This window comes from Tyto alba, unplaced genomic scaffold, assembly GCF_018691265.1.
Source record: "Tyto alba isolate M040663 unplaced genomic scaffold, T.alba_DEE_v4.0 Super-Scaffold_33, whole genome shotgun sequence".
NCBI classification, from domain to species: domain Eukaryota; kingdom Metazoa; phylum Chordata; class Aves; order Strigiformes; family Tytonidae; genus Tyto; species Tyto alba.
In genome coordinates, this window is record NW_024881308.1 from 6,874,353 (window position 1) to 6,898,570 (window position 24,218).

The 24,218-nt window shown below is 43.9% G+C and overlaps 2 protein-coding genes across 6 annotated transcripts in view; one reads left to right on the top strand and one right to left on the bottom strand.

Annotated features, from left to right (window-relative positions):
• Positions 1-19,367, top strand: SERINC3 (serine incorporator 3). Of its 2 annotated transcripts, XM_033003557.2 has the most exons (11): positions 1-96; positions 7,456-7,569; positions 11,282-11,443; positions 11,910-12,103; positions 13,640-13,719; positions 14,423-14,560; positions 15,398-15,564; positions 16,338-16,428; positions 16,838-17,015; positions 17,444-17,671; positions 18,427-19,367. In XM_033003557.2, the coding sequence occupies exons 2-11, from the start codon at positions 7,561-7,563 to the stop codon at positions 18,563-18,565; spliced, it is 1,386 nt and encodes a 461-aa protein (XP_032859448.1). In that variant the 5' UTR covers positions 1-96; positions 7,456-7,560; the 3' UTR covers positions 18,566-19,367. The 2 variants fall into 2 exon arrangements, with proteins under 2 accessions (XP_032859448.1, XP_032859449.2); XM_033003558.2 differs by lacking the exons at positions 1-96; positions 7,456-7,569 and adding an exon at positions 10,700-10,816.
• TTPAL (alpha tocopherol transfer protein like) overlaps positions 19,168-24,218 on the bottom strand; it is a 10,596-nt gene continuing 5,545 nt past the window's right edge. Inside the window, exons 5-6 of one of the 4 annotated variants that reach the window (XM_042800841.1) lie at positions 23,342-23,539; positions 19,168-19,599 (exon numbers count right to left, since the gene is read on the bottom strand). In XM_042800841.1, coding sequence (XP_042656775.1) covers positions 19,456-19,599; positions 23,342-23,539 — 342 coding nt within the window. In that variant the 3' untranslated portion in view covers positions 19,168-19,455. Of the gene's footprint in view, positions 19,600-19,753; positions 23,540-24,218 lie in introns of those variants that run through there. The other 3 variants (XR_006166066.1, XM_042800843.1, XM_042800842.1) reach the window with 3 other exon arrangements.

Consider the following 24,218-nt stretch of genomic DNA (forward strand, 5'->3'; position numbering starts at 1 on the left):
AGGTGCAACCGGAGAGGTATTGCTTAAGTTGATCGCAGCTGACAGCGCAGGTCTTGCTGGCAGGGAAGCAGGAGATCTTCGGAGGCCCACACACAGGTACTCCTTCCCTTTGTCCCTCTGTTTTGCTAGCGGGGCTAGGTGGAAGAATAGTAGCAGGCTGGGTTGGCAGTAGTGCTTCTTCCTTTTGGAGAGCAAAGGGGTATGCAGATAAGTGAGAAGAAAATAGTCATCTCTGTCAGCTTTATAATATATGCCAGAGCCACCCAGCCAACGGTGGTGATTTTTCCCCAGTGTTTGGCAACCAGACAAGGATTTCTGTTGCAGATGTGCAGAAGCCATCTAAATATTTTGATCCTGACTTATGCTTCCAGCTAAATAGGCTTTCACATGATTTTATTCTACAGACTCTGAACAGGGTACTCCTTCTTTGGAATGGTGAGGGATCAAACTTTGGTTATTAATCCTCTGTTGTGAGTCAAAGGACTGCGATCTTCAGGTTTTGCCATATACACTCACTTTCTACCTAACGTGGGAAAAATTTCAGCTTAACCTCCCGGCATGATTCCCTGCTTTCCATGTCATTTCATTAAGGGAGTACGTGTAAATAGATGCCTTCCCGTGAAGCAGCTGGCCACTGCAACAGCCAGGATAAGCTCAACAAGGCTGTTCCCGTGTCCTGTGCCATCCCACGCCCTTAGACACGGTGCCATTTATCTATTCTAGCTGTTCCCAAGGACATAAAGACTGAGACCGGGGAGGTGCAACATCCCTGCGATTTGGTCTGAGAACAGCGGGAGTTCAGGGCGCTCCATGGGAAGAGCTCCATGTTCTGGTCAGGGAACAAAATATTCTGTTTGTGCTGAGACTGTACATGAAATAAAAACAGGGTTCGCCTAGTGACCTGGGAGCATTTCGCTCAGGCATTGCATACAGCCCTCTGCTCCCAGCGCCGTACTGGGAGCCTGCCCTGGGTTCCAGGTGTTGCCCAGGCATGCAGTGGCTGACACAGGGAGGTGTAAGCAAAGGTGACAGGGCCACCGTCCACATTGGGTGGCCCAGAGGAGGGCTCTGCCCCCCCGGGGTGGACGCAGGGGCTGACAAAACCCTGGTGTTCCTTACCGACTGCACGGGCAGAGTACGGTGGGGGCTCCTGGCAGGAATGCGGGCTGCTGCGGGGCAGGGGGAATTTGCCAGGAGGCAGAGCCATCGAGTCTCGAGTAATCCTGGTGGTGCTGCACCAGTGTCCCCAACTGAGACCACACGCTCCATCCCTACTGTAGCAGTAAATATTAAGGCGCAGTGCCAGCCTTAAAGCCGAATCCTTTAAATAGCCAATACAGACAAAAATAAAAGAGGTATTACCATCTCCTTTTGGCAGTTGGCTGGTGGAAGGACAGAAGGCTAAACGACCACTACGGAGACAGATTATCACCCAGCCCAGAACATTAACCTTGTCCACACTGTTACTGGCAGCTCTTCCATGTCTGTCACAGATGGACAGCCTGATGCTCTTGTAGGTCCATGCCAGCAGACCTTCCTCACCTAGTAATGGTCAATCTCACTCCCCACTGCTCTTGAGATGTATTTTATTTACTGCTTTTTGTGTCATGACTATTCTCTTACGGTTATTCTAGCATTTCCAGTTTTTGAAGGGTTCCACCTACTCCCTTAATTCACTCACTCTGTTTCAGATTCTTGCCTTCTCCCAAAGCTGGGCTTGGGTTTTTTGGACAGGTGTAAAATTTTCACTTTTTTGGAGGATTACAGCTTTTTGGACCCAGTGTTTAATGTTCTCATACAGATCCCAGTTGCCACTCACATTTGTGGATTAAATAATTTCCTTTTATAACATCTGTCAAGTAATTGTTTTCTGCTTTGTAAAATCTGGCCTGATAAAGCACCAAGTATTTTTATTCAGATTATCCACTGCAAGAATAATTTAACAGTGACATTTAACTAGACAGCAGCTTCCTTGAGCTATACGTTAAAACCTTAGCTCCATACAGTCCTGAGCTAGATGTCTTATAAGGTCTTGCAGAAGACCCTTTAATAAAAGCCCACCATCCAGGCTGCCCTGGGTCTGAAAGTTTCAGTCATATTTGATTTTAAAGGCTGGTTTTGGGTCTGGGTTCCTTGCCCTCTAATGCTGAGTGAGGTGTAAATGCCGCTCACCATCCAAAATATCCTTTGCCCAAATTGCCGTGCCGCCTAATAGCTCCTCCCTGCATGCAAGGGTGGCTGCTGCAATATTGGTGACCTGCTGTGTATGCTGCAAGCCGTCGGTGCAACAGTTATGCCGTTATTTCTATATGGACAGATATATTTCTGTATTTCAACCTATTTCTATATGCTGCCCATCCTGCAAAGGCACGTTCAAGGGAGCAACCTCTGCAACAAGCCAAATACCAGTAACGCAGCCCGCCCTACAGACGGGCACTTCGCAAGCTGCCCTTCCCAAGCTGGCCGTAGCTGCTGGGACCTGGGCGGCCGAGCGAGCTGCACAGCAAGGGGATGCTGCACCGAGCGGGCGCCCGCGCTGCAGCACTGACACCCCAAACGGCCCCCGCGCTCCCCGTCGCTATGGCAACCGGCAGGCATCTCACTGTTGGGACAAGAGGTGTGTGCTCCGCGGCAGCACTGCCGGCGCTCCTGCAGAAATGAGCGCTCAAGCTGAGCAACCAGGAGGGAAAATCCTCTTTATTTTGATGAAAAGGCCTTTTTAGTTATTATTTATCCAATTCTCCAGGTACTGTAACATATCATTAATAATACAATTACATCTCAGCAGTCTTCAAGGGTGAGCTGAACAAGAATGGGCATCTAGAAGCATTACTTTCTGCCTCTTCATTGCTATGGGAAGTTCATCCTTGTCTCTCCAACAGCTCCACCAAACACACCACTTCTGTGCTGAAGGCAGAAGGCCACCGGCCTTTCAGTATCTAAACCAGTTTGGGAAGTAAGTCTGCCAGCTGTTGCACTGTTGGTTAACAAGAAACTGTGTGAAACTGAGAGCTAGAAATAATGGAATAACAGACCCCCCTTTTCCCATATTTATTTGCACTAAGGGAAAAAAAAAAAAAAAAAAAAAAAAAAAGGACTCATCGAATCTACTGGTTTATTAGATAAATTTAAGATGCAAAATTAGAGAAACTTCAGCTTTGATATTGAAATACTGGATGTTGGAAGGAGGAGTGTGTGATCCCATCTGCAAAATAATTACTAATTTGGAGTAAACCACTACATGATAGGGTTCTTTACCCCAAGAATTAATAAGGAGGGGATTGTGTGCTATGAACTTCATCCTGAACGGCTGCGTGCTGACTTCCTCATGTAAACAGATCATTTTGGCAAGGCTTATGGTATATTTACCACAATTTGTTCAACAGTTCTTCAAACTGCGACACCACCACAGTTGAAACAATTGAGCTGTGCCTGCTGGCGATGGATCCAGCCCAGTGAGAGCCAGGAGCTGACACTGGCACCACCAGTGATGGGATCCAAACAAGCTAAGTTTGGGAAGCTATAAGGAGTCATCTTTCATCATTCAGCATTTTTGGCTGGGTTCATTTAGTTCCAAGCTGGGTAATTACAGCCTCATTATTTTTCCTTTTACAATGAAGACAAGACTGCAAGCCGGGCAGAATAATTTCTCCTGCTACCGTTGCCAAGATATGATAGCACATCTACACCATAAGGAATGTGTCATGGTATCAGTTTTATTAACGGTAAACAATGGCTCTTTAGTTAAGCAACATCTTAACACCAGCTGGTACCTAACCATAAAATGCTAACTAAATTTCAGCCCCTACAGACAGATAATTGAGTTGAGATTACCACTGCCTGGCACGTTGCTCGTTGACCAGCATGCATCAGGTTTTGAATGTTTTGTTTTTGTTTTGTTTTTTTTTCCAATGAAATTAGTATCCGGCTACAATCAGACTTTCATTCTAAACCCACAAAAACTCATCCAAAAATAAGACATCAAAGTTCCTGTGACAGTAAGTAGAGGCCAGGACTAAGGGAGCGGTGGTAGATCTGATGTCAGAGAACAATTCATCCCATCTGTCCATCTTCACTGGGCAGAGGGAGAGCTCACTAACTGCCATGGATTAGATACTTACCTTGCAGGCAGCTTCAAGGCAGTGAGATGAAACCCATGCAAGCAGGAAAGGAGAAGAGACACCTCGTTTACACTGCTGTATCTCCCCAAAGTCTCTGTGTTCTTGCAGGGGCTGCTCAGTCCAGAAACCACTGCTAGCGCGGTGAAATTTTCTGACGTACACATGGGCACCAGCATGTCCGTTTCTGCTTCGTTTTGAATGGCTCTTGCCATTCTTGCATTAAATTGTTTGAGGACTGTAATGATACTAAATACATGTTTGGAAAAAACAGCTTTGAAAGGAAAATATCCACAAGAACCGCACTGCAGGCCTGTCAAGGCATCGGGTTCTGCATAAGCCCCTAAAAGCACAGTAACAAATACAGTTATACTAACAGTCACTTTAGTTAAAAATTGTAAGCCATCCTTTAGAATCTGAAAAAAAACCCTTCTGCCATTATCTCATAAAGATGGCAAATTCAGAACTGAATTAGTCCTTATAATAGGGAGAAGTCACTCTGCTTCTGCCACTGAAATGCCTGTGGAGGTCAAGCTTAGCAAGGTGCCCTGCTTTTGTTTCCTATGGGCGCTCAATAACATGACACCCTCAGCATACGTTTTAAAAAGCCATGTGTGTGAATTTGTAGTAGAGGCTCAGTGTCCTCAAGTGTGTTCTGCGGCGGGAAGCTGGGTTGTAAGATCCCCCAGATAAACTTGCACTCAGCCCTCAGTTGCCCCCCTTCCTTCCCTCCCCGAATTAAGCCTGTAGCTGTTTCTGCCCCCAGCGCACGCGGACACAGGGACTACCGAGCCTCTTGCCTTACACTCAGTCAGCTCTTGCCTTACACTGCCTGCAGCAAACTGCTTGATTCAGACTCTCTCGGGCAACAACCCTATTGAACTCAATGATGTGACAGGAGATGGTATTGTATTATTAGTCTCCCCTAGGGTACTTCTTTTTCTAAATCATCTAGGATGGGAAAAACATTTATACAAAGAAGAATGCCATGACTTACTCTCCAACACCATGGAGGTTCAGAGCAACCAGAAAAGAGTTAACAGCACAGCCCCCCCTCAGTAGTATTTCAGAGTTTCTAAATACAGAGTTCCTTTCTGATCTGGATGCCCATTTTTGTTATCTTAAAAGTATTTCTGGAACTCTTGGCCAAATTTAAACAAACAAACAGGGAGAAATATTTGTGAAGATAACTCAGCCAAGAGTGTTTGGGTAATGAGTCTTTCTACGTTGACAGATTTCATTTTTAGACTTAATTTCTTTAAAGCTTGTGAACAGAAGAAAAAAATTGCTCCAGAGATGTTAAATCACACAACCATCCCAGCTATTGGCTTTGGAATAACAATCATTCAACTTAGAAAATATCAAACGTGGGAAGGGATTTATCTGACGCATCTATATGATCATGTGAACTCCTTCTTCAAGAAGAAACAGTCTCTCTGCTGGAGACACAAGAGGAAGGAACTGTTTTCCCTTCTTTAAAAAAATACAACAACATAAGCAACTGTAACATGTTAAATGCTTTCTGGCACAAGTGCAAAAATGCAGCATCTAAAACGTCAGCTGGTACACTGGGAGGATTTACATGATTTAAAAGATTTATGAGAAAACCTATTTCACTAGCTTCAGAGCATCTTGGAAAGCAGCAGCACCAGTGTGGGTGACAATGGAAAAAGAGACAATGACAATGGCCAGTATGATCCTGTATTACACTTTTTAGCATGAGAAAAAAATGGGTCAGGCACTCGTCTGATTTTAAGCTGTATGGAAAGATGAACTAATGGAGCCTGCTACGACTCAGGGATATGCTCATTTTCTCACATTACATATTGACTCACACAGTCCTGTGGCTCACCTAAAGCCACACAACTCGTCACTGCTCGAGGCAGGAATAAATACAGAAATTCCTGACTTTTCCTCCCACTGTTGTTTCAATAGAAGCTGTTCTGCTGCAGTGATCGCTGATACGAGGGGGCTGGCCAGCTGGATTTCAGTGCAGGCTCTCATGGGAGAGATGGGGTCACAGAGACAGGGGAAATAAAGCCTGGCTTAATAAAAAAAAATATGTCAGGCAAGCGAAACCACAAAAACATTTTAAACAAACTCAGCAAAATTTATAAGTGTGCTTGGACAATGCTCAAGTAGAAGATTGGCTTGCTTTGTGGCTACCCACTCTTGAAGTGGCTACTTAAAACCAGGAACCTTGTTGACCTGTACAGACTGAGGTGCTGTGGCATCAACACCAAGCCTGGATCAGCACTGCCAGGCAGAGCAGGGGTGATGCTCTGTACTAATGCTGTCTCGCCTACAGGACCGGGGGAAGGTGCCAAGCTCCAGCAACGCCCCTGGCTCCTCCTGGGACAGTTACCGCCGGCTGCTGTCGCAGGGCTAAGGCTGCTCTGACAACTCAGCCCCTCCGGGGTCAGATCCTGCTGCCGAGAGGGCCCTGTCTGCACAGCCCACGCTGTTTGCAGGGATACCACGTTCACCTACCACCTGAGGCCACCTTTCACTCCCTCCTCCTTTTTACTAGCCATCTGTTGCTAGTCCTCTCCGTGGTTCATTCACAGATGTCACTGCAGAGCTTTTGTGCAAAATATTCCCTCCAGTATATCTGTTTGTGTTTTGTTTTGTTTTAAATAAGCTTTTATTTAATGTAATTTAAATAATTTTTAATACGTTTAAGTTTCACTAGTGCTTCCATAAACAATGAGATGAAACAGCTTAGTAATATCATTCCAGGGTACTGGATAAAAGTCAACATTTCTCCATCTGTTTTACCAATAACCTAAACTAACACAGTTTCCAGGCCAGAGCACATGATCTACAGTGTACTGAAGTCAGTGAAAAGGTCTCTGGTAACATATAAGGACTTAGAGGAGATTGAACAAAGGTGTCCTGTAAAATAAATTTCTGGCCAAACAAAACTGGATAAGCACAAAGGCTGCAATTCCTCTATCATAACAGCAGTGACTCATCCAGTTGCATAGTCACTTGGGGTGAAAAAGAAAACAGTTACTCAATCTCTCAGGGATTTAGACACAGAAGAATATATTATGCAAGTTTTAGCAGCGTTACTAATGGCCTTGAAGCGCACAACTCTACTATGACTCTCACTCAGCTCGGCAGATCACAAATAAGATGACTCACGTATCCATGACATGATAGGAAAATAGTCTAAGAAGTGCAGAGGCAGGTGCTAATGCAGTCACAGAGCACGCAGACAAGGGAAGATGAGAATTACAAAAGCGTGAGCAAAGGGCTGCGAAGAAGAGAAGCTTGCATATTTGAAGACTCGAGAGTGTGGACTAGGTTGATTTTTCTTGATCTCAAATTGCAGGCACTTGCAAGTGTAAAGCCAGCCTGCGCGAGGAGAAGAGCCGTGCTGCTGGCACCGGTCACCTGCGATTTCCTGGGGAATCAGGCAGCACACGTTGGCCTTTGCATGTTAGTGGTGAGTGAGTCCCTGCATCTACAGCACACGATTAGATTAGGCCCCAGTGAAAGTTATCTGGCAGCTCCACAAACTCAACAATATTTATACTTGAGAGGACTTTCTGCTCTGCTGGAACATCATGATTTTGTAGTAGCTATTAACTCTGACCATTTAAAGACTAATTAAACCCAGTGGTGGTTTCAGATGTAGCAGTATTTTGCCCATTTGCAGTGACTAACTTCCTCACGGATGGAGGACTTTGATGGCTATTCTCAAAGCACGGTTTAAAAGCTGGATGGTGGAATAGAGCTCAACCCAAAGCCTGAACCAAACAGCTGGAAAAGCAACTTTCCCTACAGACAACTCTGTAGTTCTTTATGCTTTGAAGATTCAATCAAAGCACAGTTATAAATAGTGTTTAAAGCCAAACACTTCACAGAAGTCCAATAATCAGGAGGGTTCTATTAGAAAGCTGATGCCAGTACCTCAAAATTTGGAAGTTTATGCAGGCAAGAGCACAGTAAGATGTTTAGACCTGTAGATGGGCCAAGGCAGCACTGCTGTAGAAACACACACTACATAAGATTTTTTCATTTTTTAGTTGGTTTGACTGAGCCATTCCAATTCGCAGTTCCCTTCACCTAACTGAGAGATTCTGGATGGTCAAAGGATTATTCCATTGTAGCCTGTCTGTGGGATCCGTTACCTGCAAAAATACTGCCCATGCGGAGCAGGGACCCTCAAATACTCTGGGGAACATCAGGAAAAGTTCTGCGGTTTTGTTACCATGAAGGGAGACCCTTGAGGTTAACAAGAACAGCACTAATGCACAAGTTTGAGTGATTTTTTTATGAGCTCGGTTGCACAAAGAACTGCAGAGAACTACTTTGAAATGACTATATCTGACACATTTCCTTTAAATTTCAAGGGCTTTATTCTAGGCATTTCAACTAACACACAGATATGTATGGGATGCAACATATATACATAAGAGATGCACCATTTCATTCTGCTGTCAGGACTGATTAACATACCAGAGCAGGGTATTTTTGTACAAACTTAGGATAACCTCCTGCCATATCCTGTCTTGTTCCCATAGCTGGCAGTCACTAGGCTGACTTCATCCTTATCTCCCGTTAAACACGTGTGGTTTGAGGTGATGTTATGCAGAATCAGAGGGGTTTATGTTGGGAAGTAAAATGAGCACTTGGAAATCTCCTGTTACGTTGACAGTGGAAGGAAAAAAAGCTTTTTATCTGTATCCTTTGTGTTTCTCTAGCATAATCCAGTGGAGGATCCCACAGTACTTAACAAAACTATTAGCCTCATAAATTTCCTGTGAAGAAAACATTCTCAGGCTCAGGATTCAGCTGAGCTTCATCATTGTTATTAGTAATACACCTACGAAATTATTTACCCAGGATTACTGGGAAAAGAACAGAGAGTTTTGGATTCTGCCTTTATTCTGCATACTTTCATGTGAACAAAGAGTGAAGTAGCAGGGATGTGGTAAAAGCCTTCTTATAGATCCAGCTGCTGCATCCAACAGGGCAATAAAAATATGTTAATAATAAAGGCTCATATATTATCTGAAGGAAGCACAGTTTCAATGATTTATGAAAGAACCCTGTATATCTTCATGAATGAGGCTGATTACAAGAGAGATGATTCTGTTAACATAATGTTCACATACTCTGAGTGTTAACGCTGCTGTGGAAAATAAGTGACTGGTTTACTGGATGCTTTTTGTCATTTCCTGGCAATTTTAGGTGGCAATAAAGCTGTCATTCTGATTATTTGTCCTTTTCTGTGATGGAAGGTTTTTTGGAAAGGGACTGTGTGAAGTAAAGAAGGGTCTGACACAGTAGGAAGTGATGTGCAATAGCTGGAATTGCTATAGCCAGGATATAGCCTCAAACCAGTCAGTTCTGACCCTGCCCTCTCATATTTTGCAAGATTAATGACAATGAAACAGCTCTAAATTGCTTTCCTTATGTGTAAACTTCTGCCACCATCTTGCTGTTGTTGTATCCTCATGGCTACCTCTCATCCATTTCATTTGCTTCCAGACTTTAGTGATGAGGAGTGTAGTCACTCAGCTGTTTAACTCCTCCAGACTGCAAGTTGTGCAGTATGCTGGTAACCCAAAACCAGAGAGGCCCCCGCGCTCTGGGCAGCAGCAGAACAATGTCTCTTTTCACGTGGTTCTTTTCACTTTTTCCATTTTAAAGGAGTACCTCCCTAGCTTTTACAGTCACACACCTTCAAAATATGAACTGAGCCTAGTGTGATCTGATGCAGAAGTGTTTCCTTGAAAACCCCACCTCAGAAAGGCTCGTGAGCTTTCCCGCTTCCACCCAGAGCCCCCTTACAGCACTACACAGGCCGAAGCTCACGGGTACCATTCACTGCTCAGCAAAGCAACCAGAAAAATAGGGGCAGCTACGTGACACAAGTTCTGAAGCACAAGGGCCGGTGTCCCTGCCATGACGGGAGGCGAGTGGGAATGCGTTACAGATTCCCCCCTCATGCACACAGCTCCGAGGGGCTGAGCAGGCCTCAGGCAGTGCGGGCGGCAGCCGTGTACCCCCCAGGGCTGTGCGCGGGGCGGCGGGAGGCCTCAGCCATCCCGGTTGTCGCGGTCCTTGTCCCCTCCTGGAACTCGAGGGGGGGCCCGGGGCGCGCCGGGGAGCAGGGAAACGCAGTGTGCTCGGCCCCAAACCCCGCGTGTGGCGGGGGCGGCGCGGCAATAGGCCCGGCGACAGCCCTTGCCACGGGCCCGCCATGCCGGCTGCCCGCGCTGCTGCCATGGCAACCGCCGAGGGCCGCGGTACCGCCCAGCGGCCTCAGAGAGCGAATGGCCGGCGGGCCTGCCGATCAGCCTCAATGATTGGCTGTCCTGCTGGAGGAACCTCCCGCTCGCTGGCCCTTCCGACCAATCAGCGCCACTCCTCCTCAGGGCCACCTCCCGTCGGGGAAGGCGGAGGAAGCGTTCATAAACAACTATTTCCCCACCTGCGCCCTTTGTCGTCCTTGCCCCGCCTCCTGCTGGCGCGCGGCTCCATCCCGCCTTCCCATTGGCCCCGAGCACGCCGGTGTGGCGGGGGCAGCCAATGAGCGGCGGTGGCAGCCAATGAGCGGCGCTGGCAGCCAATGAGCGGCGGTGGCGGCGGACGCAGGAGCAGGAAGTGGCCGCGGGGGGTTTGGCAGCGGTGGCGGCGGCGCCATGGGGGCGGCTTTGGGGGTCTGCTCGCTGGCCAGCTGGGTGAGCGCAGCGGGGCTGCCGAACTGCCCCCCTTCCTTTTCCTTCTTTCCCAGGGAGCGGGCCCGCTCCGCAGCGGTGCTTCTGCCGGGGGCCCGGCGACCCTGCCGGCTCCCGCCCCGCGGCCTGCGGGCAGAAGCCTGGTCCCGGGAGCGGGGGCGGCCCCGCGGAGCGGAGCGGGCGCCGGGCTGTAACTACCCCGCTCCTCCCGCGGGGCGCGGGGCTCGCCAAGGGCCGGGGCCCGCCCGTGTGAGGCGGTGTCGGTAGCTGCGGGGCGGCGGCGCGGCCCCCGGGGACTGCCCCGGCCGGGCAGGCAGGTGATCCACGGGTGATTTCAAACACGGTGTCAATCCGAAATGTCGACCGAACGGTTTATCGGTGTGGGGTGTCTCTGCATGGAGTTCGGACTTTGCTCTCGGTGTCGGCTGCAGGGGGGATGCCCTCACTCTTGCTGTCCCTGTCCTTCAGATTCCCTGCCTGTGCAGCGGTGCCTCGTGTCTGCTGTGCCGATGTTGTCCCAACAGCAAGAATTCAACGGTGACGCGTCTTATCTATGCCTTCCTCCTCCTCCTCAGCACTGTTCTTGCCTGCATTATGCTGGCACCAGGGATGGAAGAGCAGCTGAAAAAGGTACGAAGGGGGAAACGTCTTTTTAACTGTTTGCAAAACCATTACTTGTGCCAGTGACTATTGATGGCCTTTGCTCGGAATGGATTACACGAGGGGCGTGAACACGCAAATGTGCCTTGTCCTTGAGTTAAGAGACTGTGTGTACTGGGCAGCTTCTAGCTGAAATAGTAAATTCAGTGAGTGTACATTTTTAAGTACATGCCTGGTCTCTGAAGCCTGACCAGACATGGAGATTGGCAGTCGTTAACAGAAGCCTACTGCTTTGGTATCTGAGCCTTCCTGGATGCTTTTAGTGATGACACGGGGAAAGACATCATAAGATCTGTGCAGGCCAGCTGAGCACAGGGTCGTTTCTTACCAGATCTCCCAGAAGACAGCTGACTAACAGCTTTAGCTGTTAGAGTGTTTAAAGAATATAACTGCAAATGCAGATGTAAATTCACAACTGAATTGTGTCTTTACTCAGATACCTGGATTTTGTGATGAGGGGCTTCATACTCGGATACCTCATGTGGATGGCTTTGTCAGCTGCGATGTGTTTGTTGGATACAGAGCTGTCTATCGAATCAGCTTTGCCATGGCAGTGTTCTTCTTTCTCCTCTCTCTGCTCATGATAGAAGTGAAAACAAGCAATGATCCAAGAGCCTCGGTACACAATGGGTATGTGTGTGAGCCAGCTGCCTGGTCTTGCAACTTGTTTCCTCTCTTAAGTTTCTTTACTGAACACAGTGGCAAATTGTTTATTTGTACACTGACAGCCTTGAGTTTCTTTTGAACTTAACACAGAGTAACACTTTAGGCTCCAAAAACCTTCCTATTTATGCAGCATGTCCAGTGCACTGGTAAAGCTCAGAGGTTAGGTAACCAAACAGGTTGTGCTCTGGGCACCCCTCTTTCCACAGGGATGCCAGATTTCAGCTAGCTTACATTGCCATCCTTGTGCTGAGTCTAGCACTCACTGGGTCATTCACTAGGCTGATCTGACTCAGTAAGCCAGCAGAAACTGGTTTCTGATTTACTGATTTAACTGAGTTAGTTCTGGGATAGATGCCTGAATTATCAGAGCCATTTAATTTGAAGAGGAACTTTGGAGACGTCATGGTTTAAGTCTAGCCAGCAACTAAGCACCATGTGGCTGCTCGCTAACTCTTCCCCCTGCCCCCTGACGGGATGGGGAGAAGAATTGGAAGCAAAAGGTAAAAGCTTACGGGTTGAGATAAGGCCAGTTTGATTGGACAACACAAGGAGAGAAGAAATAATAATACTACTAATAAAAAAATACTCAATAAGAGAGATGCACAATGCAATTACTCGACACCTGGAACCTGATGCCCCGCCCGTTCCCGAGCCGTGATCCCTCTCCCCTGCCGGCCAGCTCCCCCAGTTTATATACTGAGCATGACACAATATGATGTTGAATACCCCCATGGCTAGTTGGGGTCAGCTATCCTGGCTGTGTCCCCTTCCACCTTCTTGTGAAAATTAACTTTATCCCAGCCAAACCAAGGAGAGATCTTATGATCCAACCCCCTGTTTAGAGCAGGACCAACATGGGACAGGTTATTCGGGGTCTTATCTAGTTGAGTTTTGAATGTCTCAAAGGATGGGGATGCTTTGACCTCTCTGGGAAACCTGTGCAATTTTTAGCAATATCTAATTTTAGTTTCTCTTTTTGTATCTTGCGTATGTTGCCTCTTGTCCTTCCACTGTGCACCTGCAAGAGGAGTCTGGTTTTGTCATCTTTACACCTTTATTTTAGGTAGCTGAAAACAGCAATTAGATCTCCCTTTTCCAAGCTGAACAGCACAGAGTTAGCCTTCCTCCCTGCAAGGATGAGCTGCTGACTCACATCCCGTTTGCTGGAGCAGGAGCTCCTCTTTCAGCAAAGCTTTCTAGCCAGCCGACCCCCAGTCTGCCCCGTTGCACGGGGGTTTTCTGTCCCAGGTGCAACGCTCTGTATTTGCCTTTGTTGAACTTCAAGGTTTCTGTCAGTCCATATCTGCAGTGTTTCGACCATTGCTTCACCCTCTCCCCCTGATTTGGTGAATATCTGTAAACCCACTGAACACAATTTTTCTTCTTTACACTTCTGTTAGACACTCATCTGTGTATAGCAAGCTGCTTGCAGATCATGTAAAGCATGACTACTGTGTGCAGAGAAAGACCAATATTTTCAACTTGCATCTTCTTTTAAAGGTTCTGGTTCTTCAAAATAGCTGCCATTGTGGCTATCATGGTTGGAGCGTTTTACATTCCTGAAGGGCCTTTTACGACAGGTACAGTTAATATGTTGTCATGGAATTTTGTTTAATAAATTCAAACCTTTTCACAGACTTAACAGCCTATTGTTGCGATAGTGAAAGTTACCTTGTAGAAGACACAGGTTCTGTCCTCCTTCATTAGAGTATCATCTTGGTTCTTCGTATTGTGGTGATCAACTGAATGGCAACGAGCAATCTCTTTTCAATGGCAGAAATGTTGTGTATTAATAATTTGGTACTCTGTGACATGATCGCTACTGGGCTGAGTCTTCTGACGCTTTAGATTAGCGGCAGCTTGGAACACTGACGAGTGCTAAATACTTGCCTAGTCTCTGAAAAATCTGTGCAAGAAACTTCCTGGCTGGCCACATCACAGGAACTTGAAAGTGTTGTTGATCCTCAGAGAAATGTGGCATGATAGTACTTATGTACACAAAGATGTCTTGTGTTAATTCTTGCATTCATTCTGAAAACGTTGGGCTAAACATTCCCATGTTCAACTTGACTAGCATAAGCTGCACCCTTAAATAGCTGGGACTCCTTGCATGCTTCTGCAGGATGGAGGCCAAACTGATTAACATCATCTGCATTTCTAAATGTAGTTTCAGATTTTTTCATTATTTATCTGCAATATAATTAGGAGCTTTTATTTATTTATTAACTGGTGTAGCATGCAAATGATGAAAACTAACCCTCTTTTTCTTGCTCCCTTTTCTAGCTTGGTTTGTTATTGGTATTTGTGGAGCCTTCTGCTTCATTCTTATCCAGCTGGTGCTTCTCGTGGACTTTGCTCACTCCTGGAATGAGAACTGGGTTGATAGAATGGAGGAGGGAAATTCTAAATGTTGGTATGCAGGTAGGAATCTTAACCTGTAAAGGATTTGCTTCTGCTGGTGAGTACTCTGCAGAATATTAATTACTAGTTTGCAAACATACCTAGAATTATACTCCACAAGTCTCCTTGAGTCACTACTGTGAACGTTTGGAATTAATGACTGCAGTGTTGCCTTTTTCTCATTAAATAAAATGCAGAATATTCTAGGCTTGTGACTAGCAGATCTGAAAGTCATCACCTGGATCTCTTCAACTCTACCTTTGCTTTGCTACCTCCCCTACTGAGGTCCTCAGGAAGTCAGTTATGTGGATGACAGTGGCTGCAGTACAACACAAAGCAGCCTCAGCACATGCCCCCGAGGTGACCACTAAATTACAGAGTGCTAATTGTTGTGGTTCTTTGCTCATAGCTAGGAATGCTGCAACAGCATTTTGTAGCTTCTTCTAAGGAACATAGCAGAATGGAAATGAAAATAGGTGGCCTCTAGCATAGAAGGGGGAATTGCTTGTAAATAGCCCATTAAAAGTGTGCAAAAAGCACTCTCCTTTTGACACTGTGGCTTGACATCAGTTAAACCAATTAAACTGCCACTGAAAGGCAGCTCTTACTCCTCTTATTGGCAGCATTGGGTTTCCTCCGAGTTATATTACTTAGTGAGCCAAAACAGAAATTTAGCCATTCCTATAATAAAAATGCATTCTACTAGTCCAGTTTTCTGAACTAGACTTCCAAGTGAAAAAGAGGGGCTGTCTCTTTACAGTGGTAGCTGGTCATTAAATCACCTCAGATGTACTGCTAAACTACATGCATTATGTAACAGTTAATTGATTTTTTTTTTTTTTTTCCCCCCCCCTCCAGCTCTGTTCTGTACAACCACATTCTATGCCTTGTCGCTGGTTTTTGTTGTTCTCTTCTGTGTTTTCTACACAAAGCCTGATGACTGCACTGAGAACAAGTTCTTCATAAGCATGAATGTGATCCTGTGCATTGCTGTTTCCATTGTTTCTATCCTTCCTAAAGTTCAGGTATTATTTTTCTCTGCTATTTTCTTCTGGCATACTAAGCAGGGAAGTAAGAAGGATGTAGTACCAATTCAGTCAGACATAAGAACTTTAAAATTTGGCTATCGTATGTATGTTACCTAGGAACATTTGAGAGGAAAAAAAAAAAAAAAAAAAAAACAAAACACAAACAAAAACCCTCTTGCTCTGAAACCAATCCATTGTGTTGTGTAGTGACGCATTTCCTGAAGATAGGTTTTTTTTTTTTTGCTAACACTGTTTTGGACTTTATTTCCATGTGGGGGACTGCTAGTGTGGTTTTAGTGCTGAAGGCTCTGGCAGAACAGAAAAACTGTTAGGGAAAGCAATATAAGATGGGAGGTTTTTTGGCTTAATACTGTGGCTTTGAAATTATGGATAAGCACGTGTAATATGAGAGGAAGCTTGCTTGATTCTGAACTAGTATTGCTCAAATAAATCATGTGCTAGATTAATATCTACAGAACTATTAAGAAAATTGGGATTAACTCCATAAGAACCTGTAGCTGAGTCCAGGGCACAGAAAAACTGGATTTGGTTTGCTCATTCCTTCCATGTTTGAGTTGCTCACTGCATAAATTGTATTACTCTAAGGAGTTTCTTCTGGTCTTTTAAACATCAAACAAAGCCCAATGCATTCCTAAAAAATAAAGTTTTTCATTATAATAGTTGTTGCATCTGTATCAGCAGAGTAAGACTATCCCAACTGTAGGTAAAACTTGCCCTTTTGACCTTGGCTTGCTCTTGTCTTTGAACAGGAGTATCAGTCTCGCTCTGGCCTCCTCCAGTCCTCTGTTATCACGCTCTACACCATGTATCTCACTTGGTCAGCCATGTCCAATGAGCCTGGTAAGGCACAAGCTGTCTTGAGTAACACAGTCTGGTGTGAAAGCACAAGGTGTTGATGTGGCTTGTAGTTATTACAGATCACTGTGTGGGGATTGCTGTTCTGTCTAGATAAAGTGAGGCAGTAAAGCTGACTTTTCTGAAAGCATCAGATTGCCTCTTTCCAGAACCAAACTGGGGTATCTGCAAGGGCCAAAAAAACAGGTCCAGGGCCTTCTGATTTTTATTTATTTATTTATTACATCCTTGCCTAGCTCACAGGAAGGAAAAATGTTCCATGCCATTGCTGTCCCTGGGGAACTGAAGAGATCAGCAGTTAAAAGGAATAAAAAATTGCAAGCTTACCTGTCATTTTTTTCTTAGCTCTATTCTGGTAAAGCTCATCTCTCCTTAATTTGCCTTAATCTTTCAGAACGAAACTGTAACCCAAGTTTGCTGAACATCATCACCCAGATAGCTACACCCACAGTTGTTCCAGCAAATACCACTGTTGTGCCTACTACTCCAGCTCCACCCAAGTCCCTGCAGTGGTGGGATGCCCAGAGTGTTGTTGGATTGGTTATCTTTGTCCTTTGCCTCTTGTATTCCAGGTAGGATCTGCACTGCTGTCAAATGATAAAAAATTAGGATTTTTCTGCCTTTTTTCTTTGAATCTGGATGTAGTGAAAAATGTACCTGCATTTATTCATATCCAGCTGCTGTCTCAGGCCCAAGCCCAAATACGGCTAATAAAACTGTGTTCTATTTTGTGGGTGAGGATAGGCTTTATTAGCTCAAATCAGGTAAGAGAACAAAATGTGTTACAAGACCTGTATTAGGAATGCTGTTTAATTAGGTTAATAAAAGCTCGGATAAAACCAGATCTCTCTGAGGAACTTCCTTGTGTTTCCAGATGGATTTAAAAAATGGTATTTGCTAGTCCCAGACATTCACTGTGTTCTGTTGCTTGCTTTATCAGCAAACGTAGCTAACTGAAAAAGGAGGTTTTAACCCCATTTATCTTTGGGTTACACTGCAGCATTCGCTCTTCAAGTAACAGCCAAGTGAACAAGCTGATACTGTCTGGGAGTGACAGTGCCATGCTGGAGGATACTGTGGGAATTGGCAGTGGGGCTGCAGAGGAAGGAGAAGTGCGCCGTGTCATGGATAATGAGAAGGATGGTGTTCAGTACAGCTACACCTTCTTTCACTTCATGCTCTTCCTTGCTTCTCTTTACATCATGATGACACTCACGAACTGGTACAGGTAAGAGTGAAAAAGTGATGGGTTATGGGTGCCAGCCAGTGTTTCTAGGTGGATAGAGACTCCTGCCCAGCTGGTTAGGGTGCTGTCCCTATGCCAGTCACCTTGTGCAGTCTCAGTTTTGTGTTGCTGAATTAAGATGTAAAAAGGCAGAATCAGCAGCTGTAGTCCTAGTGGACTGCTTCACAGCTGCAAGGGCAGGAAGTATGGTTACCATCCTTCAGATAGGCAAGTAGCAGGAAGGATGCAGATGAAATTGGTTTAAGGTGGCCTCCTGAGAAGTTTGCCAGAAGCCAGTCTAATGTTACTGGCTCTTCACCCTGGGAAGGTTGTGCAGGGACAGCCATACATGCTGCATAAACAGAGTTATGATGTCCTAGATCTGTTGAAGCACTTGGACATAGCCTCTGCTGGACATAACCTCAACTGCTTTCCCCAGGACTGGCATATTCTATTTAATTAGCAAATACACTTACAGAGCAGCAGCCAGGGAGTCTATTGCATAGCTTACTCAGATATTTCATTTAGGAGTAGTACATCAACATATGTAAACAGGTTGAGTTTGAAAACCGGCTACCAAGAACAACAAGCCTATGAAGGAGCCATGGGAAACTGCTGGTTGTCTCACTGTGCTCCTGCCAAGGCTCTTGCATTGGACTGCCCCCAATGATTGTCTTAACTTTAGATTCATATGAGAGGTAGCAAGGAATAGTGGAAAGCACCTTCTGTATTTATTAATTGACTTCTTTACTTTTCAGCCCTGATGCTGATTTTAAAACAATGACAAGTAAGTGGCCAGCCGTGTGGGTGAAGATAACATCCAGCTGGGTCTGTCTCCTTCTCTATTTTTGGACCCTAGTGGCTCCTCTTGTCCTTACTAATAGGGACTTCAGTTAAATTGCTGCACCTGTCTGAGCTTACAAAAGTGGGGAACTTTTTTCTGAAAGCCAAAATGTTCATGTATTGCTTTAGTTACACTGTCCATGTTACTGTTTCTTACGTTGATATTAACATGCAGGTGAATAGAAAGTTATGTATTGCATATGCTTGATGCAGGAGCAAAATTCTTCATTATCTTCCTATTTTAACCTTCAGTCATGATTATCTTATTACTGCATTTTTAAAATTCACTACAGCTGTGCTGTCAAAGCACAAAATGTCTGTTCTGTCCTATAGCCACAACCTTTCTATTGAATGGAAGTAACATCTAACTAAATATGAAGTAATATATTTTAAAGAACAATTATATTCAGCATAATGCACTAGTATGCTAATGCTTCAGTTCCTGGAAGTGTAAGCCATGCTGCTTGATTTCTATATTTCACTGCAAAAATTTTAAAGCAAAAGTTTAAGTTATACTTACCTTCCTGTGTTGTGGCAAAAACCTGCTTCATTCCTTACCAAAAGAACAGAACTTTGAGGTTGAAAAACTGGTTAATGCTACTTCCTCTAAAGAACAAATTTGCCCTTTCTAAAAGGCAACTGTTATGGTAACTTTGTTTTTAGTCTATTTGCCAAATATTGAGTGGTAAGTGTATGACTAGCTTAAACAACTTTGATTATGGTGGCAAAATACAGCTTCTAATTAATTTCACTTATCTAATATGCTTATAAAAATAATGTACATTAAATGATTCTTATTGACATTAAGGCATTTGCACTGTAAACTTATTTGAATAAAGTGGACTAACTACTGAAACTGTCCCAGCTCTGTTGAGAAGTGTTAAAGCAGCAGTTATTCCACAATGCACAATACTACATACAGCAGCAGCTGCTTACCATGGTGATCAGTGTGTCCCTTTGGATGTGACTGGATCTTTTCTCCATGCAGCAAAGAGTAAGTCATAATATATTTCTTTGAAACACATCTTCCCTGTGCTTTTCTGAACGTCAAATCCTATTCCTTGAAGTTGTTCAAGTAAAATTTGGTTCTGTAGTAGAAAGTAACACCTTTTTCAACTGTAATGCTGTGGCAATTATACTTAGTTCCACACTAAACACAGTTGCCATTATGGATATGTTGCTATTGGCTTTTACAATAAAATATCCAATGTGACACAAGTCAAACATACTTAAAATATCAAATTAGCAGCTGTTACAATGTGTTTAATCACCTGGTCATGCATCATAAAATTACACATTTTGACCACTCCATTTTATAAAATGCAATATAAAAATAAATTTTGTCAAAATAAGATGTACCCTTAACTACCCAACACCTCTAGGCCCACATACAACAGAAAGCAAATTAGTTTGAATAACACTATGAATAACTCATGCCAAAATGAGAGTTAACAAAAACAATAATAACTCACCCAGTTCCTGAAAATGCCTCAGGGTCTGTAACACCCAGTTGCAAGAGAATAAATTCAAGTACTTTTGTGCACAGCATGCAGCTACCCTTTGTCCCTCTTAATGCCCAAAGTCATGGCTGCCCAATGCAGTTCAAGTATCTTTCCTTATTATGCGCTGGATTTGGTAGGGATGGCTTACGTACTGGCCAAGGCATAACCTCTGGAAGTTATTTCAAGTGGAAAAAAACAGTGCTGGAAAAAAAAAACCAACACAACTTCTCATATCTATTCTCTTTTAACTTGCAGATAAGGGGACTCAAAACAAGTGTTTATTTTCCAAATGTTGACATGAGAAATTTTGGAAACAAACTAATTTCTTTGCTAGTAAGTGCTAAAGCTCAAATAGCATCTCAGGAGCCAGGTGCATGTAAGACAGGGCTGTGCTTTCTGTAAGACAAGTCAAGTACTGGTTATGAACCTAAAATGGTTGGGATACAGCTCAATAAAGTTGCAGCTTGGGTCTGTCTGAGTTCTAAAGCCAAGAAAGAGCAAATTAGAAGTAACAGTTGGATGCTTGATAAAGATAAGCCTGGCTGACTTCAAGCATCATGACATCAACTGCCCACCAGCTAGCTTTAAGAAAAAGCTCTGGAGGCATAACACAGGCTATTTTCAGCATTGATAATAGATAAGGCTACATTATGTTTAAATCACATGCTTTAGTCTTAGTTTCTCTGTAAGCAAAGGAGAAAAGGGAAGGGAGAGATGGATCTAGTTTGCCTCCAATTTAAGGCATGCACGAGAATATAAAAGCCTGGAAACAGGCTTGGTTGCTACAGAGGTTCCTCAGCCTTCTGCTGAACACCACTAGATTTTTTTCTTTTTGAAGGACACTAAATTGAATCTTGAATATTCAATCTCCCTCGAGTAGTCACATAAGGGGATCGAAGTAGCTGTTCTTACAGGTTAACTGTCAAAATACCACCACTTCAAACCCTTCAGCACAATTAAGGAAAGAGTATCAAATACCAGTTATGCCTTCACCTCTAGGAAAAATGATCCATCTTATTTTTTTAATTCCACCTTGTGGCTAGAATTAAGAGGCACTAAAACAATATAATCACCACTGTGTTCTAGCAGGTAAACAGCATGGGCAGCCACTCACTTTTCTAAGTCCTGGTGCTGTGTGCTACTGTCTTGCTAGATGGCACAAAGAACTGAATTAATCTCTGCAAAACATGCAGCAGGCTCTGGTCAGAAGCAAGGAAGTGGCTAGCTTATTGTAAGTAGCTGAAAATGGTAGGGTTTTGTCTTCCCCACACTAAAGGTAACAGCTGTCAAAAAAAGAATAAGAATTAACTTAAAGGTAGGAAAAATCAGATTCTTTCAGTGAGGAAGATTAATCTCTTCCCACCTTTAGTCTAAAACAGTTCAAGTGATGAGTTCCCTACTCCCACAAATTCTGAACTGTCACCCAGAAAAAAAAATTAATCGTTTACCCCTTTTTAAAACCCAGTCTCCTTTTATAATGCTTGGATGACAGGTATGGCATTTGTTACCCCCTAGTTCCAGGATGAGGTCTGCTGCCAGATCAGGAAAGTCATTACAGTAGTAGAGGAATCTCTTTTTGGCAGTGCAAATCATGCTGTAGGGGGACTGAGAGGAAGAAAGACATTCAACACAGAGTTTGGCACTTTGAAAAATGAATGTCTGACATCCTCAGAATGCTTTAGTTTTATATTTACAGCAACATAACTGGTACCTATAATGACACTTGGCACTAAATAAAGATTTCACCCAGAAGAAGTGCTCTAGAGATGCCTCCAATTAGAAGGGATGGTCTTTTTCACCAAATAGTGAAATATTTCACCTTGAAGTAACAGGGTGTGCTTTCCTGGTCCTAGTGAGGTTTTTCTCATTCCCACGCTCTTACAGTGCCAAAAAAACCATGTGCAAAGAGTGTGCTGAGAGTAAAGTTCCAATTCAAGACCATTAAACAGACTGAACTTGGGGAGTGGGAACAGCTTATTTAGACATAGGTATCTTACCCTGATTTGATATTGCAGTCTTAGTTCTGTCCCTAGACAAAGACCTAGAAGCACAGGCATACAAGCTACAAGTAAATATTACAGAGATGATTAAAGGCTCACTTCATACAGGAACATGACAACCAAAGACAAAAGAGGTCAAAGTTGAAAACAAAGTTGTAACATTTCACAAAAGAGCCGACAAGCACAGTGAACAAAATGCTACAATACCAGGAAATTTAAGAATGTGCTTTCAAATAGCCTGTCTGCATTTGGTTTCACAGACTTTTAACTCAAATTCTGTCCAAAGTAACAAGCTAAAGAAGCACCTTGCTATTTTACCTCAAGTATTGCCTTCTATACATCATATGCCAACTGCTACAAAGCCTCCTTACAAATTCTATGTAAGAGTTACTTACCCAATTCCTCGTCACAGCCAGATGAAGAAAAGAACAACTGACAATGTGGGAAGGTGGCTGACAGCTTTTTCTTATTTGGTCCCAAACCTCATTATTTAAAGCTGTTATCTAATCAAAAGCCTTAGTGCTTGATCTGAAAAACTTGCTGTTTTCTGAAAATGAAGATTGCATCTGTTTATAATAAGCCTTGGCATAGATGTTATAGTAGTTAATCCACCAGTTAGTTCTTTCTACTGTGAGAAAGTTTCAGAGATGATCTCAAGACTGATATTCATGGGTAAGACAGCTTTGCTCTGTATTAACTCAAGACAAATTTTCATTGAGGTATTTCAGAAATGCCAACTCACAATCTGAACCAAGTGACAGAGGACAGGCCAAGTTAGACTTCTATGTTTTTAAGCAATCTTCACTGTCAGAACTACATTTTGCAAGGTTCAAAAGCAAGTTTCTTGTCTTGGATAACCAGTGTTTGCAGAAGGGGTAGGGAACAGATGGTCACAAAGCTAGTAAATCGTTGTTACTTTTCACCTGTGTTGGGAGGGGATAAGAAACTATCAAGCTTACCATTCTGCAGTATTTCTTTTCTTTATCATTGGAAAAAATAGGACAATTTGCATCAGTCACACAGAGGTTGACGAGCCTCAAGTATTCTATATAACTTGTGCTCTTTGCCTTTATCCTCCCTGAACTCTGCCCTGCCCCTATTGTGCCCTCTTCAGCTTCCTTTGGTTCTACAGTGTAAAGTGCCTCAGCAGTCTGTTCCTAAACAGCAGGTTTAGGAGTAAGGCAGAGTTCACAACATCACCTATCAGAACAGATCTTAACTGTGCTGGAATACTTCCCTTCTCTGGTTTGTTAATAACAGTAATAGAGCTGAGGTTTCATGCCTCGCAGAGAATCATCACATTGTTTTTCATCAGCATCCCCACTCACTAGCATGTCATGGGGAGAGCTGTCACATGGGAGAACCAGCTGTGAGAAATCATGCAGAAAGTCTTCTTCAGAGGCTAGCAGCAGCTCATTCCATGCAGAGATGTCCAGTTTCCCTGAAGTACCACCATACTCTTCAGGAAGGATCACTGGAGGAATGTTTTGATGAAGGGAATTCAGATCACAGCCATGAAGAAAAAACTGGAGAAGAAAGCAATAGCTTTAATAGTGCATATCAAACACTTTACAGCAAATTACTGGAACAGTCAAAAAACAGGCTTATTTTGAGTTAACAAGCAAATTTTAGATGTGATGTCTTTATGGGCAAGTGGCAGCATCCAATGTTGGGCAGGTGCAGTTAGACGCAGAAGTGAGAGAAGCCTTGAGACAGTGCAAGTCTAGTGCAGCTTAAATCCCAGCAAGAGAGACATGACATCTGCTAGGCTGCGCAGAGGGATTCCAAATTCAACTCGTCCCCAAGTTGGTTCATGGGATTGGAGGTGCTTATCCTTGTGGAAAAAAGCATAATCCTTTGCGACTAAATCCAGTCCTGTGGCAAGAATACTTGTGCCACGCAGGACACTCGTATAAGGGAAAAGAGCAAGGAAGGGACAACACAGATTTCCTGTGACACCACCTCATAAACTAAGTGTTAATTGACAAAATAATCCAACCCCAGGGATGGAATTAGCATCCTGAATACATAATGTGTATTAAAGATCCATATTAATGGTATGCCAATATTCAATTCCTCAAAGCTTCTCTCATGCAGAATTTTCCCAACAGACATATCATTAAAAATTAAAGCAGAACAGACCAGTTAGATCAAGTAAATGACACCAACATTTTCCTAGCTGTGGAGTTTTTCAACAGTTTTTAC